This window comes from Callospermophilus lateralis, chromosome 10 (genome assembly GCF_048772815.1).
Source record: "Callospermophilus lateralis isolate mCalLat2 chromosome 10, mCalLat2.hap1, whole genome shotgun sequence".
Classification (NCBI taxonomy): Eukaryota; Metazoa; Chordata; class Mammalia; order Rodentia; family Sciuridae; genus Callospermophilus; species Callospermophilus lateralis.
Genome location: NC_135314.1, coordinates 4,388,175 through 4,403,107, shown reverse-complemented (window position 1 = coordinate 4,403,107; position 14,933 = coordinate 4,388,175). Strand labels below are relative to the sequence as shown.

At 43.9% G+C, this 14,933-nt stretch overlaps 1 protein-coding gene across 1 annotated transcript in view; it reads right to left on the bottom strand.

Moving 5' to 3' along the window:
* The window catches only part of Dscam (DS cell adhesion molecule), a 678,135-nt gene extending 663,538 nt beyond the window's left edge, over positions 1 to 14,597 (bottom strand). Inside the window, exon 1 of the mRNA XM_077110439.1 lies at positions 14,447 to 14,597. Within this exon, the coding sequence (XP_076966554.1) occupies positions 14,447 to 14,597 (151 nt within the window). The remainder of the gene's footprint in view (positions 1 to 14,446) is intronic.
* Between the last annotated feature and the right edge of the window lie 336 nt (positions 14,598 to 14,933).

Genomic DNA, 14,933 nt, shown 5'->3' with positions numbered 1-14,933 from the left:
CCATTACCTGCTATTCCCAAACAAGGAGAAAAAATTCAAGCCAATCATGAAGAGTTGAAAGTGATTTTCTTGAGAAAGAACAAATAGAGAGGATTGGGTGCTGCTTATACAATAAATCTCATTAACTGTGATCACATGGATATAAGTCTGATAAATTTTTCTAAAGTTATTATAAAAATATTAACAAAAAATAAAGAATAAATACTGCCAGCTCAGGGGCACTTCTGGAATGGGTAGCTACGTGGCCACCTGGACTTTCTCACCAGTGAGACAACCATAACTGGTGGAAAATGACTGAAAATAAATTAATCTCTGAAGATTGTCCTCCCGGCATACAGCAGGAGGAGACACTGTTTCAGGAAAGTTCATCAAATCTCAGCAAGCGCAGTGGGAATCCACAGCTTTGCATCACGACGTGACCCTGCCAACGTGCCCCACCCCAGTGTGCTGAGCGCTGCACTCCATGCAGCAGTAGTAGGAAGATGACGCTCCCGCCTCCCTCGGGTCCCACTCAGGAACTCCAGCTTCTCCCCAGGGCAGAGGCCACCAACACTGTCACGCCCCTGCGCCCTGCTCTGTTTGCAGAAGTTCTGTTCCGTGTGTGTGTGGCCAAGATGTCTGGGGTGTCCTGCTCCGTCCAGCCACCACTTACAGGACGGAAGTCCTACTTCCTCCATGGCAAGCTGAGAATACTGGGCCAACTCTCCTCAGTGCGGCTCACTTGGAGGGTGGACATCTTACACAGAGGAAGTAAAGTAAGAAACTTGAGGCCAGCACCTGCTCAGCACCTGCTCATGGGTCAGCGGTGTTACTCCAGGAGAAGAACCTCTGTTCCTGCTCCCACCTCAGGAGCAGCATGAGGAAACCTCTTCTCAGGGAAGGGACAGGCTGTGAAAACAGAGTCCCGTGGATCTCCTTAAGAGGACTGACTTTATTTGGAACAGAGCATCAGAAAGTTCAAGCCAAAGGACACTGTCAAAACTTACGCAGTTTTTGTTGATGAACAATTTAGAAGGGACCAATTGCTTCAACCAACAGAACAAGAGTCAAGGTGGGTGTTTAACAGAGAAAACCGTGGATAGAGGGAATCAGAGCAGGCCTTAAAGACTAGCTTCAGAGACCACTCCTATCAAGAGGCCTGGCTTTCCCTGGGTCAGACTGTGGAGCAAGTTACCTCCTAGGTCATTGTCAAAAGCAGTAGTGCAAACAGGCGGCAGTAAGCAGAGGCCAAGAGCTGGTATGCTACCAGCTGAGGCAGAGCGGCCAGCAGCTTGCCAGGGAAGCCCAGCACAGAGATGGCCAGAGAGCTTGGCTAGCATTAGTGTCAAGCTCATGGGAGGTGGTCAGGGTGAGTTTGCCCAGGCCACCTAGTGAGGGCAAGCAAGAAGGTGGTGGGCTGCAGTGGGAAAGGTGGCCCGGAACTGGGCTAGCCAAAACGCAAATATCACGCACTAAGCCTCCAGGGAGGGAGGGGGTTATCCAGACCACTGCAAGGTGATGCCTCAAGTGTCTGTGTTTCGGGGAGCATGTATGAAGTACTCCAAGACACGAGAAACAGTGAGCCCACAGGGAAAAGAAAAACAACAAACGTGACTTTGAGAGACCTGAATTGGAGCCCACTCCGTAAAGACTTCTGCTGTTATAAATATATTTGAAGAACTAAAGAAATAATGTCTATAAACTATTAAGGGGCAGTATTTTTTTTTTTTTTGCAACATCTCATCAAACAGAGAATATCAATGCAGTGGTTGAAACTGTAAAAACAAACCAAGGAAAAATTCTAGAATTGAAAAGAATACCAATGAAATGAAAAATTCACCCGAGGAGCTCAGCAGTCAATAGGGACTGGCAGGGAGAGAACCAGGGCCTGGAAACAGGCTGAGGGAGGTTCTGCAATCTGAGGAACAACGAGGAAGGAAGACAAACTGACACAGGAAACGAGGGGTCACTGAGCATCCCAGCCAGCAGAAGGGAAATGCCCACAACAAAGGCCAAGGAAGGAGTCCACAATCTTCATAAATAATGGCTAAAACCACCCAAGGGGAATGAAAATACTCCATACGCATAGCCAAGAAACCCAGTGAACTCCAAGCTCCAAGTTCAGACATGTTATGAACAAAATATTGGATGCAAAAAAACAAAGAGAAACCTTGAGAGGTACAGGACAAACCAACTCCTCACACGCCAGGAGCCACCAGGAGGTACACTGCCGACTGTCAGAGGCCACGGAGACGAAGCAACAGGTGACATTCAACAGGTAAAAGAAGAAACATCTTGCAGCCAAGAATCTTAGCTCCGCCCACATCATCCTTCTAATGTGAAAGCAAAACAAGGGATCCCAGAAAGGAAGAGACACAATCAATTGCTAGAAGACCTGAATCACCAGAAATCCAAACAGTTTTTTTCATCTCGCTGCAGGTGATCCAGACAATGATTCAAATTCACAGAAAGAAACAAAAAAAATGCAGATACATGGAATTATATGCTTAATTTTTTAATGTCATATAATTACATATTTCTTAACCTTTCTTGTCTTAACTGATTTAAAAAACAATTACATGAAATCTTGTAAATTCTGTTATTAGGAATAGTCTGTAAATTACAATTTGATAATAACAGGACAAAGGAGGCCAGTGGGAAGGGTATTCGAGGAAGGAGAGGACATAAGTTGGTAACTAAAATCCAAGAAAGAAATTCAGAGAACCAGGAATGTTAAATAAGGCTAAGTTGGCAAACTTTATAACTGTGCGAGAGAGTGGAAGGAGAAATGGAGTTAAAGAGGAGCAACACTTCTGTGTCTTGGCTGCAGTATATTAGTATAAATCTATAATCTTATAAGTTATTATGTATATTATAAATCCTGGATGAACCAATAGGAAAAATAAAACTGGAAAAGCCTATAGAGAAAAATCATTAAGAAATTGAAATGTTATATTAAAAACATCCACTTAACACAAAGGAAAGCAGAAAACGAGGAATAGAGGAACATCAAGACAAGCAACACCCACAAAACCCTCGCCAACCCAACAGGAGAATCCAATCTCATTAGCAATAACATTAAATGTGAATAGACTTTAAGAAGGCAAAGATCACCAGACTGATCTAAACAAAAATAAGATTTAACTATACAGCTGGGTGCAGGGTACAGGACTGCAATCCCAGCAGCTCAGAAGGCCGAGGCAGGAGGATTGCAAGTCTGAAGCCAACCTTAGCAACTTAGTGAGACCCTGTCTTTAAATAAAATCAAATTTAGAAAAAAGGGCTGGGGATATGTCCCAGCAGCTAAGTGCCCTGGGCTAAATCCCCAGTACCAACAAACAAACCAGAGCAGAACACATATCCTGCCCAAGTGCACACGGGATGTTCTCCTCAGACCATCTACTGGGCCCTAAAACAAGCCCAGAAAGTGTAAAAGGATTAAATTCATACAAAATGTGTTTTCTGACTAAGGTGGCAAAGTAGAAATCAATTCAGAGGGAAATGTGGGAAACTCAAAAATATTTCAAGATGAAATAGCATATTCCTAAATATCAAACAAGTCAAAGAAGTCAAAAGGCAAATGAGAAAATATTTTGGTATGAATGAAAGTTAGACCACAACACCAAAATGTAAGCAATGCAGATTAAGCAGTGAAGATTAAGCCACTCATAGAGAGAATTTTGTACTTGCTAAAATTTATTAAAAATTAAGAAAGACAGCAAATCAATAACCTGCGTGTCCTTGTTAAGGTACTAGGGAAGAACTGGCTGTAATGGAACACCCTGGTAATATCAGCTACTTGAAAGGCTGAGGCAGGAGGATCCTAAGGTCAAGTACAGCCTGGCAACCTAGCCAACACCTATCTCAGAATAAAATAAAAATGAAGGGGATGTGGCTCAGTGGCAGAGTGCCATTGGATTCAGTCTCCAGTCCAGAAAAAAAATACAAAAGAAGAAGAAAATAAGAAAATTAAATATAAAGCAAGCATCAGAATAAAATAATCAACATGAGTAAAATAGAGAATAGAAAACAGTAGAAAATCAGCAACATCAAAAGTTAGTTTTTTGAAAACATCAAATAAATCGACAAAACTTTATTTAGGTTAACTTAGAAAAAGGCAGAAGATTCAAACTACTAAAATTAAGAAACAATCAGGAGAAATCACTATTAAGTTTGTATGATGATTATAAGGGAATACCATGAAAAATTGTATTCCTAAAAATTATACAACTTAGATGAAACAACTAAATTCCTAGAAAACCATAAACTCCTGAAATTGAGTCTAAGAGAAAAAAAAATGAATAAACCTGTAACAACTACAAGACTGAACTCATAATCAAAACTCTCCACAAAACATTTCCCATGGGGAGAAACTCTTCCAAAAGTAAGGAAGGAGGGACTGTTCCCAGTTCACTCTGTTAGATCAGTATTAACCTGTTACTAAAATCACACACAGATATTACAAGAAAAAAAAGCTATAGACCAATATACTTTATGAAAATGAATTAAAGAATTCCATCTAAATATTAGAAGCTAAATTCAGTAATACTTAGGAATTATACACCATGACCAACTAGTATTTTTTTTAGAGAGAGAGAGAGAGAGAGAGAAAGTTAGTTTTTAATATTTATTTTTCAGTTTTCGATGGACAGAACATCTTTATTTTATTTTTATGTGGTGCTGGGGATTGAACCTAGGGCCCCGCACATGCCAGGCGAGCATGTTACCGCTTAAGCCACATCCCCAGCCCCAACCAACTAGTATTTATACCCTGAATGCAAGGTTGGCTTAACTTTTGAAAATCAACTATAGAAAAGAAATAAAGACTTTCATATCAGAAAGAAAGAGCAAAATTATCTCTATTTGGCAGTGACTTGATCTTATACATAGAAAATTCTTAAGTAATTCACTATCAAGCCATCAAAATTAATATACAATTTGAGCAAGGTTGCAGGATCTTAAATCAATATATAAAACTCAATTGTATTTCTCTGCAGTCTTAATGAACAACCTAAAATAAATTTAAGCAAACTTTCCCAATTACAACAGTAAAGAACAATATACAAAGAAATATATTTAACCAAAGAAATACAAAACATGTGCTCTGAAAACCATCAAAGAAGATTTATAAATGAGAAAGCATGCTGAAAGGAGGGAGGGAGGAAGGAAGGACGAGGAATATAAACCACAAGGCAATGTTATTAAGATGGTACGTGATGGTTAATTTGGGCATTAACGTGACTGGACTGAGGGACGCCCAGTGGCGGATAAAGTGTGTCAGTGTGTCTATTCCCAGGAAAGACTGGTGTGCGACTCTGCAAACTGAGTGGCACCATCCATCTGGCTGGAAGCTCTGACAGGGCAAGAGCAGCAAGTTGGGAAAGAAGGCAGAGGTCCTCTCGGACTCGCCCTTCCTGAGTGAGTGGGATGGGCTCTTTCTGCGGCAACCCTTGGACCTCAAACCCAAGGTTCTTTGACCTTTGCGCTCTTTCTTTTGCACCAGCAGCCTCCAGGGACCTGTGCCTTGGCCTCAATCTGGTGGCGACCCTCTTGGCTTTTCAGGTTTGTGGCCTCCCAGGGTCTTCTGGACCTGGACTGACTCATGCCACTGTTTCTCTGGCTCTATGGCTCTTCAACTTTCAGAGGGACTATTATGGGACTTGTCAGTTTCTGTGGTCACATGAGTCAACCACTTAATTTATATATATATATATATATATATATATATATATATATATGCATAAGTGTGTGTGTATCATGTATGTAATATACATTATAATTTAATATATAACACATATATTAAACACACACACACACACACACACACACACACACATATTCATTCTATTGGGTTCTGTTTTTCAGAGAACCCTGCCTGATACATGATCATACTCCCCACAACAGATATGCAGATCAGTGCAATCACCATCAAAATATTAGCTGGCCTTTTTTGCAGAAATCAACAAATTGGTCCTAAAATTCATATGGAAATAATGGTGAACCAGGATGGTCAAAACAAACATGGAAAGGAATAATAAAGCTATCCCCAGTTCCCAAGCTTACCACATAGCTGTAGTAATAACAACGGTATAGTATTGCCATAAAAGAAGACATATAAATCAGAGGAAAATAATTGAGAGTTCATAAATAAACCAATAGGATCACGGTCAGTTGGTTTTCAATAAGGTTGGTGAGACTAGTTTAGAAGAGAAGAATAATCTTTTTACTGAAGGTCAGAGATAACTGAATATCCACATGCTAAAAAGTGAAATTGGGCCCCTTTTTATACTTTCCACAAAAATGAACTCAAAATAGATCACAGACATAAATGAAAGAGTATTAAACTATAAAACTCTAAGAAGAAAACACAAGTAAGGTTTTGTGGAACTGCAGTAGGCAAGATCTTCTTAGATATCACCAAAACACAGATGACAAAAGAAAAATCTATAACTCGAACCTCAACAAAATAAAAGCTTTTTTGCTGCAAATGATACCATCAAGAAAGTGAAAACACAACCCACATAATGGGGTAAATATTTTCAAATCATATATCTGAAAAATCACCTTTATCCAGAATATATACTCTATGATTAAAGATAAATAATCCAATTTTAAAAGTAGACAAAGGATATGATTAGACACTTCTCCAAGGAAAACTTGTAAATGGCCACCAATACCTGAAAAGTTACTCAACATCTGTACTCAACAGGAAAATAGAAATCATAACTACAGTGAGATACCATGTCATGAAGAATAAAAAGAGAAATTATCTTGGTTCATTTGTGCTGCTATAACAAAATATCTTTTATCCAGGGTATCCATGTTGTATATATTACCTGTCCATTAATCACTAAATAGTCTTGTCAGGTATCAGATTGACTGCAGCATCACAGTTCTCATGCTCACTAACCCTCATCTTACTTAATAATGACCCCAAAGTACAAGAGTATTGATGATGGAAATTCAGTTATGTCAAACAAAAGCCAGAATGTGTTTCCTTTAAATTAAAAGATGAAAGTTCATAATAGTCAAGTTATGGAACCAGCCCAAGTAAGTGCCTGTCAGTAGATTAAGAAAATATGGCATATGTACACAATGGAGTTTTACTCAGCCACAAGGCAGAATGAAATTAGGGCATTTTCTGGTAAGTGGATGGAACTCAGAAAGTCAAGGACCCAATGCTTTCTCTCCACCCCTATGCGGAAGCTAGAGAAAAACAGGGTGCTAAAGTGGGGCGATCCCATGAAAACAGAAGAGAGATGAGTGGAGCAGAGGGAGGGGAGGAAGGGAGGACAGGAACAGAGAGGACTGTGGAATGAAACGGACCAAACTGCACTATGTACATATGTGAATATACCCAGGAAATTCTGCCTTTATGTATATCTTTAAAGCACCAATTTTAAAAAGCAATGAATAAATAGAAGGGAGATGAGTGGAGGAAGGAGAGCCGTGGGGAGGAGGAAGGGAGGAAGGGAGGAAGTACTAGGGACTTAAATGGAGACAATTATGTTTCATGCAGATAAGACTATGTCAAAATGAACCTCACTACTGTGGAGAACTATGATGCACAATAAAAATGTTTTTTAAATAAAAAAAGAAATTGAAAAAAAATGTATGTTGCGATTGCTAAGACTCACAACACCATAAGATATTTGGGGCCAGGAGAAGTCTATATTCCCGTGGCTTTGATTACAGTATATTGCTATAATGATTCTATTCATTAGAGATTATTATTACCATTTACTGTGCCTGATTTATAAAGTAAACTTTCTCATGAATATGCACGTGTAGGAAAAAGTAAAGCCTATGAACGGTGTGGTGCTGCCCATGGTTTCAGGCAGTCTCTGGGGATCTTGGAACATGTCCCCCTGGATAAAGGGGAGGACTGTGGGCAAATCTGGACTGATGATTCTCTAGGAGGGTTGAGGGGGTTGGCAGGGGAGAAGGGGAAGGGACTCCTGACAGGTAAGTGGTCTTTTGGGGTGAGGATAGCATACAATGACGTTTGGTGATGGGCATACAATTCTATGACTGAATTGCACACCTTGGAAGGGTGGGTCACAGGGCATTGAAATGCATCTCTAAGCAGCTATTTTAGAAATACATAGGCAAGGAGCAAATGGGATGTTACAGACAATGTTTCCTGAAACTTCTCAGTGTGCATGGAGGTCCGGCTTCTTAAAAGGTATTTTGTTTATTCACACTTAAGCCATGATATTCTTCATGTGAGAACATATGAGTTCCATAGAAATAGCTTGTGATCTCTTAAAAATGTAAGTTTAGAGATACAATTAAAACACAGATTCCACCAAAATGTGTTTACAACATTTGTTTAAAGGCTCAGTAAAGATATAGATTTGACAACTGCAGTCCAGGCCTGGCTTGTGTCCTTAGTCCCTTCTGGCTCTTCCACACCTCCCTGTCCTCTCTGTGTCCCGGAGAATGCACATTCCTGATCCCAGCCTGCAATGATCTGAGTGCTTTTGTCCTATCAGATGTACACACTGAATCCCAACTCCTCGAGCCACGGTATTAGCTGGTTGGCCTTTGGGAGGTGAGCAGGTGGTGAAGGTGGAACCCTGGTGATGGGCTTGGAGCCCTTATACCTTGAGAGACGCTGGAGCGTGCTCTTGTCCTCTGAGGACACAGGAGCGAGTCCCCACCAGAACCAACCATGCTGGTCTCAGACACTCAGCCTCCAGAACTACGAGAAATCAACATCTAGTGTTCATCGGCCACCCAGCCTGTGGTCCTTTTTCATAACAGCCCAAGTGAATGACCATGCTGATTCGGGTGGGTTTGGCCAACGCGCCTGAGCAGGAGCCAGAGAGCAGGAAGAGAGAGCCCCCCGACCACCATGCAGTTATCATGTCTGTGGTCCTCGGGACACTGTAGACCCCTCCTACACAGATCTTTCAGTGACCATGGGGCTCCCAGAACACCCTTGCTCCCCAGAACCATCTTAGGAGTGGGTGCTCTCTGCCAGAGCCATCCTGCCATTTGTCCCTGCTGGAGCCTGGGTGGACACAGATGATCTTGAATTAATTACTTACTCACTAGTAAAACTCTAGGGTCAAAGGATAGAATCTGTTCACCATCCAGACACCTCATGTTGAGCTGTTGATGTCTGTGGCTTCCAACACTAAAGAGCTCTTGGACGCATCTGTACTCCAGGACATGTTATAATGACACTTCAAAGAATGGCCTTCTGCTCCTGGTTTCCATGAGCCCAGAGATGCTCCTGAAAGCAAATGAACCATCCATGAACATGGCCTGGGTCCCTACTGTGTAACAAGCTACCAGTCGCTGAAGGACAGGATGGGTTCTGAGAACCTGCTGTCGGTTGGCTGTATGTGACGGTGTGCAGACACCAGACTGTACTTGCACCAATATAGATAGTTTAGCACACTATACATGTGGTTATATGGTAGAGCCTATTTTTAAATTCATTTTTAAATTTTTATTTTATAAACTTTGTTAGAAACTAAAACACAAACCCACACATGAGCCTAGGCCTGCACGGGGTCAGGATTATCAATATCACCATCCTCTACCTCCACCTCTTGTACCCTGGGTGATGTTCAGGGGTGATGAGACATGCAGAGTCTCATCAGAAATGACCAAACCTTCTGGAATCCCTCCTGAAGAACGTGCCTGGGCTCTTTTACAGTGATCTTAACATTCTTAATAAGCAGAAGAAGGTTAATAACAAAAGCCTCCCATAGTAGTAGTAGGAACAGTTGTGCCATTGTTATTGGATTCTACAGACTGTACTGGTTGTGTCTGTCAAGGCAGTGGGTCTGTCCCACCTGCTTCACTGCAGGTATGAGGAACTGAGGCACTGGGACCACACAATGGCAACAGTGTCTCCAGGGGGCAGGCAGTTTTCAGCTTCACTATAATCCTATAGGACCACCAGCAGATACTTGGTCTGTCCTTATCCCAAACAACATGGTGAGAATGAAACAATTAAAAAGTTAACTGTGTTATGCAAATTCAGTAAGTGAACAATATTTAAGGCTCACCAGTTATGCATTCTGAAGCAGAGATCTGAATCCCTGGCTCTGGTCCTGGTGAGTGCGTCCCTCTGTGCCTCACCAGTCATCCTGTATGCAGCAGTGCTCAGACCTGGCTGAGGCTGACCCTCATGCACCTCTTTAGCACAGCCTTGCTCTCAGGCTCAGTGTCCTGGGATTGAGTTGCCACACATCCAGAACCAAGAGGGCCAAAAAGAAGAGAGATTCTGCTTATGATACCAGATCTCTGAAGGGCTGCTTAGAAATTAGGAAAAATCTCCTGGGTGTCTCCTGGGCTGGAGAAACGCCTTGTGCCAGTCTTCATAGCTGCCTTGGCCACTGGTGGCCTACATCTAGTCCCTTCCTGTTGGCCACATGACATAAGATATCTTCATGAACATTCTAGCTGGCGAGGTATTTGGAAATATTTTGAAATTTTTGGTCTACAGAAACCAAAATGTCCAACTTAAGGAACACGTATGACATATCTGTGCATCACAAGCCCATCTGTGACCAACATGAAGCACTACTTTAAGAGCAATTGGTCACAGGGGTGATATGACTGGGGAGACATTAAGACATAGCTTTATCTAAGAACACCAACCCCGCTCCCAGTCACTATGCTGTGATAGTGAAACCCGAGTTTGAGACGGAACTTGATTGTCCACTTCTGGGGTCAGTATTAGCTGCAGACCGCGCAGCCAGAATGCTGGACTTAGCACTGGCAGCTAACCACAGCAGGGGATGCTGCCCGGGTCAGCTCCCAGGTTCTCCTCCACTACGTGGAGGGGCTTGTTGCCGCTCTGAATGGCCCACCAGGACCCCGCACTGTGGCAGATCCCAGCCGCTCACCAACAGCTTCTTCCTCTGTTCTTCTCTCACAAATCCACAGAAAGAAATTCGTGGGATAATGGAGGGCAAGAGTGAAAGAGGGGTCTGGATTTATGTGAGTGTGAAGGATAGAAACAGAATCCCTGCAGGGGCCCCAGGGGTCCCCACAGAGGTCCCCTCTGCTAGTGTAGAGGTTTATATAGCACGTGGGTGGACGCTATTGGCCCAGATTTATGCTAATCAGAGTTTGGAAAATCACTAACGCTATTGGTTAATTCTTGAGGCTGAACTTCCATTTTCCCACCGCTGGTTGGGAAGTGGGAGTTTGAGGCTGTGGGATGTGGATGCTGGGGGCTCTGGATGGGCGCTGCATGGGCCGGAGTGGGCTCAGCGCCACAGGTCGGTGAGCTGCGTGTGGCTTGCCTGTGCCCTGCTTGCCTGGCCTCGGGCCTGCTCCGCACAGGCACGGAGGGTACCTGATGCCCTGCGCTGCGCTCCTTTCTGCCTGGGCGGCCTCCCCACTGCGCGGGTACAAGGGCTTGACTTCAGTATTACTTGATGTGGCTCCTTGGCGGGGTACCGTGCATGCACAACCTGGCAGTGCTAGGGTTGGCAGGCCCAGCTAGCCATGTTGCCTTGCCTTTTTCCCTCCTGAGCTAGAGGCCGACGTGTAAGGTGTGGATAAGACATGAGCTGAAATGCCATTGATTCCGAAATCCAGGTGACTCCATGGACAAACTTCTCACACTCCCCTATGATGGTTAGTACCAGGCTTGTGCACGTCACCAAAAAAATCCAAGACTACCCAGTATCACCCCATGCCCTAAAATGTCCATTATGCTGGGCCATAAGTATAGAACTGCATGTGGGCTGTGTCCAAAGAAATCCTCAGAGACCCAGCTCCTTCCTATTGGTGAAATAATGAAAACGCAGAAGGGTCTGGGCAAGATGACTCTGGCAGCACGGAACAAAAGGCTGACCTCGTCTCCAGGTGCGGCTTCCATCGCCGAGAATCACCAAGGCAAGTGGCCTCATTAGCTTGTATTCTTTTTTATTCTGGCCTCCAGCCTTCAGTCGGCTTGAAAACCAGATAAATAAATCACAGAGGCCACAGGAGGACCTCCGAGAAAAGCACCACCCTACGTCCTCGGACATGCTGGCAGCAGGGCTGCTTCTCTGGGCTTTTAATTGGAGCAGGACCAGGGGACTTCAGAGGGGATCTTACCCAGAAGAAGAGGTATATGCTTCCTTCAAAATCTCCCTTTTCTACTTATGAGAGTGTGAATGCATATAGAAATTGAAGGCTAGGACTAGAGAGGGATTTTAAATAAAAACTCCTCTCTATATGTATACATGGTTCATTGGGCAGGAGAGGAGGGAAGGCAGTCATTCCCTTTGGTTTGCAATGAGACAGCCCAGGAGGATGAAGGGGAGTCTGGGGACGTGGATTCCGGGTTTCCTGGCAGAGGGGACGATTGGTTATGAGTTTACTGACCTAGCCAATCCTTGATATCAGGCACCTAAAAATGAGAACAACATGGCTTGTGCTATTTTTCTCACAAGGATATTGTTAAAATAAAAAAGACAGAAATTTATAAGTTATTAAGATTATTATATTAATGACTATAGAAATATCACATTATTTTGATTAGTCTATTCTTACTACCCTAAATTAAGAAATCAGAAAAACTAAATATTTTTTACATACTAGTATTTAAGCTCTGAGGGTTCAAGATCTTTGAAATCATAGTGTTTGTATGCTATGACGATCCAGAAGCACGTAGACATCCATTTATTTAGTGAACCAAAGGAGAGAAGAACAAGCATAGCTTGATTATTGTTCCTCTGTATTTTTTGGTAAAAATACAAATTAATATCATTCATTCTGGAAAGAATGATTAACAACTTTTAAATCTATCTTCTTGATCCCAAACCCCAGCCCCTGAAAAATAACAGATCTGAGAATCCATGAGGGCATGTTCTTCAGCTCCTCCCTTAACCTGCAAAGTTCTGCTTTGAGGGGCAGGTATTTTCTCCTTGGCTCTACGTCACTTACCTGCAATATGCCCAACCCATTATGGCTGCAGAGCTGGTATTTTAAAATGGTGCATTATTGAGAGATAATTCATATATCCTACACTGAACCTATTTAAGCTGTAGAAGCCAGTGATTTCATATATTCATATATCTGAAATAATATTCAATTCACATCTAATTTAAGTATATTACTGTCACCTGCCCGCCCAAAAAAACCCTCTTACCCATTAACAGCCTCTCCCCATTTTCACTCCAACCCTAGGAACTTGTGGTTGAATTTGCTTTTAATGGACATTTCATATAAATGTAGTCTTCAAATATGTGATCTTTAGTGTCTGACTTCTTTCACTTAGCATACTGTTTTCAAGGCTCATCTGTCATTACTTTATTCCTGTGTGTGTGTGTGTGTGTGTGTGTGTGTGTTGCTGAGAATGGAACCTAGGGCCTCAGGCATACTAGGGAAGAGCTCTACCACTGAACTACACCCCAGTGCACTTTACTCCTTATGGCTGAATAATATTCCATCATATGGGTATCCCACACTTTTGTTTATTTATTAATAAGTTTATGAACATTTCAGTTGTTTCCACTTTGGGCTATTATGAACACTGTTACAATAAATATTCATGTACAAATTTTTGTATGGACACTTATTTTCATTTCTCCTGGATAGATCTATCTAGGAGTGGAATTGCTAAGTCATTTGGTAACTGATTTTACCTTCCTGAGGAACTGGGTGACTGATGCTTATGGTGGGTACACAATTCTGTATTCCCAAGAGCCATGTGTGAAGTCAGAGGTGATTTTTGAAGACCAGTCTTTAAGCTGCTTCTTATTTGTGCAGACTTGCACTGGGGAAAATGTGAGTCACTCGCAGACTTGTTTCTAGAAATTATTAAGGGAGAGAGCGCAGAGAAGACTGTGCACAAAGAGACCAAAGGCCAGGAGGAGGGCAATGTGACAGAATTCTGACAGAGCTTGAATAACAGTTTAAGATACCCAAGAGCTCAAGGCGCATGTCCTGTGTACCAGAAAGGAACGAACGACTGGCAACGACCAGAAAGAGTCCACTTCAGGAAGGACTTTACACTGACGCTCTCAAGAGCGACACCAAGGACAGCAAACGTGGGTTAGGACCACGACTGAGTGGGTGTCAGTTCTCACAAGCCTGGGTGGAGTGACACATCTCCCCTGCGCCTTCCCTGGCTCCACCCCAAGCGCCGGCCGGCAAGGACTTAAGGTCCAGCGCTTCTATTTCCCACAGCCCCAGAATATGGCATCCCCCAGTGGCCACAAAGCCGACCCTGGTGCGCAATACAGGGTCTTCAGAAATGTTTTCAAGAGAGGGGGCAGGTGCAGGGTGGGGTGGAGGGGCGGGAGAACAGAGGAAATAAAGGCCTTTTATGGAAAGTCAGACTAGGGCATGGCTTTGCCAGCGAATCTAGTTTGGAAAACGACATTTTTTAAAACTTTATTTATGAGCTTGTGGCACAAAAGTGGGGGACACATAATTAAAATTCTCCGTGGAAGGTTCATGTCCACTTTAGGGTACGTTTTAATGAACAGAAATGTCACCGGGTCACACCGCGAGGCCGCGCCGCTGGCCATCACGAGGCTCTGGAACAAGGAGAGGGCCAGTGTCCACATGCCCCTGCGGCTCCCGGCCTCCCGGGAGCCAGCGAGCCACGCGCCGGCCTCGCCCCCGCGCTCCGCCACTTGCCCCAGGGCCGCCATCCGCCGCTCTCCAAGGACGCGCGGCCCGAGCCGCTGCTGCTGCGTCCCAGCCTTCCGGGCACAGGTTTGGACGGGCTCCGGGGCCACCTGCCCAAGTGCGCCATCCGCTCAAGGGGCCACCAACAGGTCGCCTGGTGCAGGCAGCCGGGCCGCGGGCGTGAGCTCATCTCGGGCACCGGCACCGGAATGCGCAGCGAGCAGCCTCTGCGGGCCAGCCCTCAGCCTCCGCGGCCGGGCTCCCCTCTCCCCGCTGCTGCCGCCGACCTTCCCTGCCTGCGAGTGGAGCTGCGCGGAGGCCAGCCGCCCCCTCCCGGCTCCGGCCGCTGGGGCGCTCTG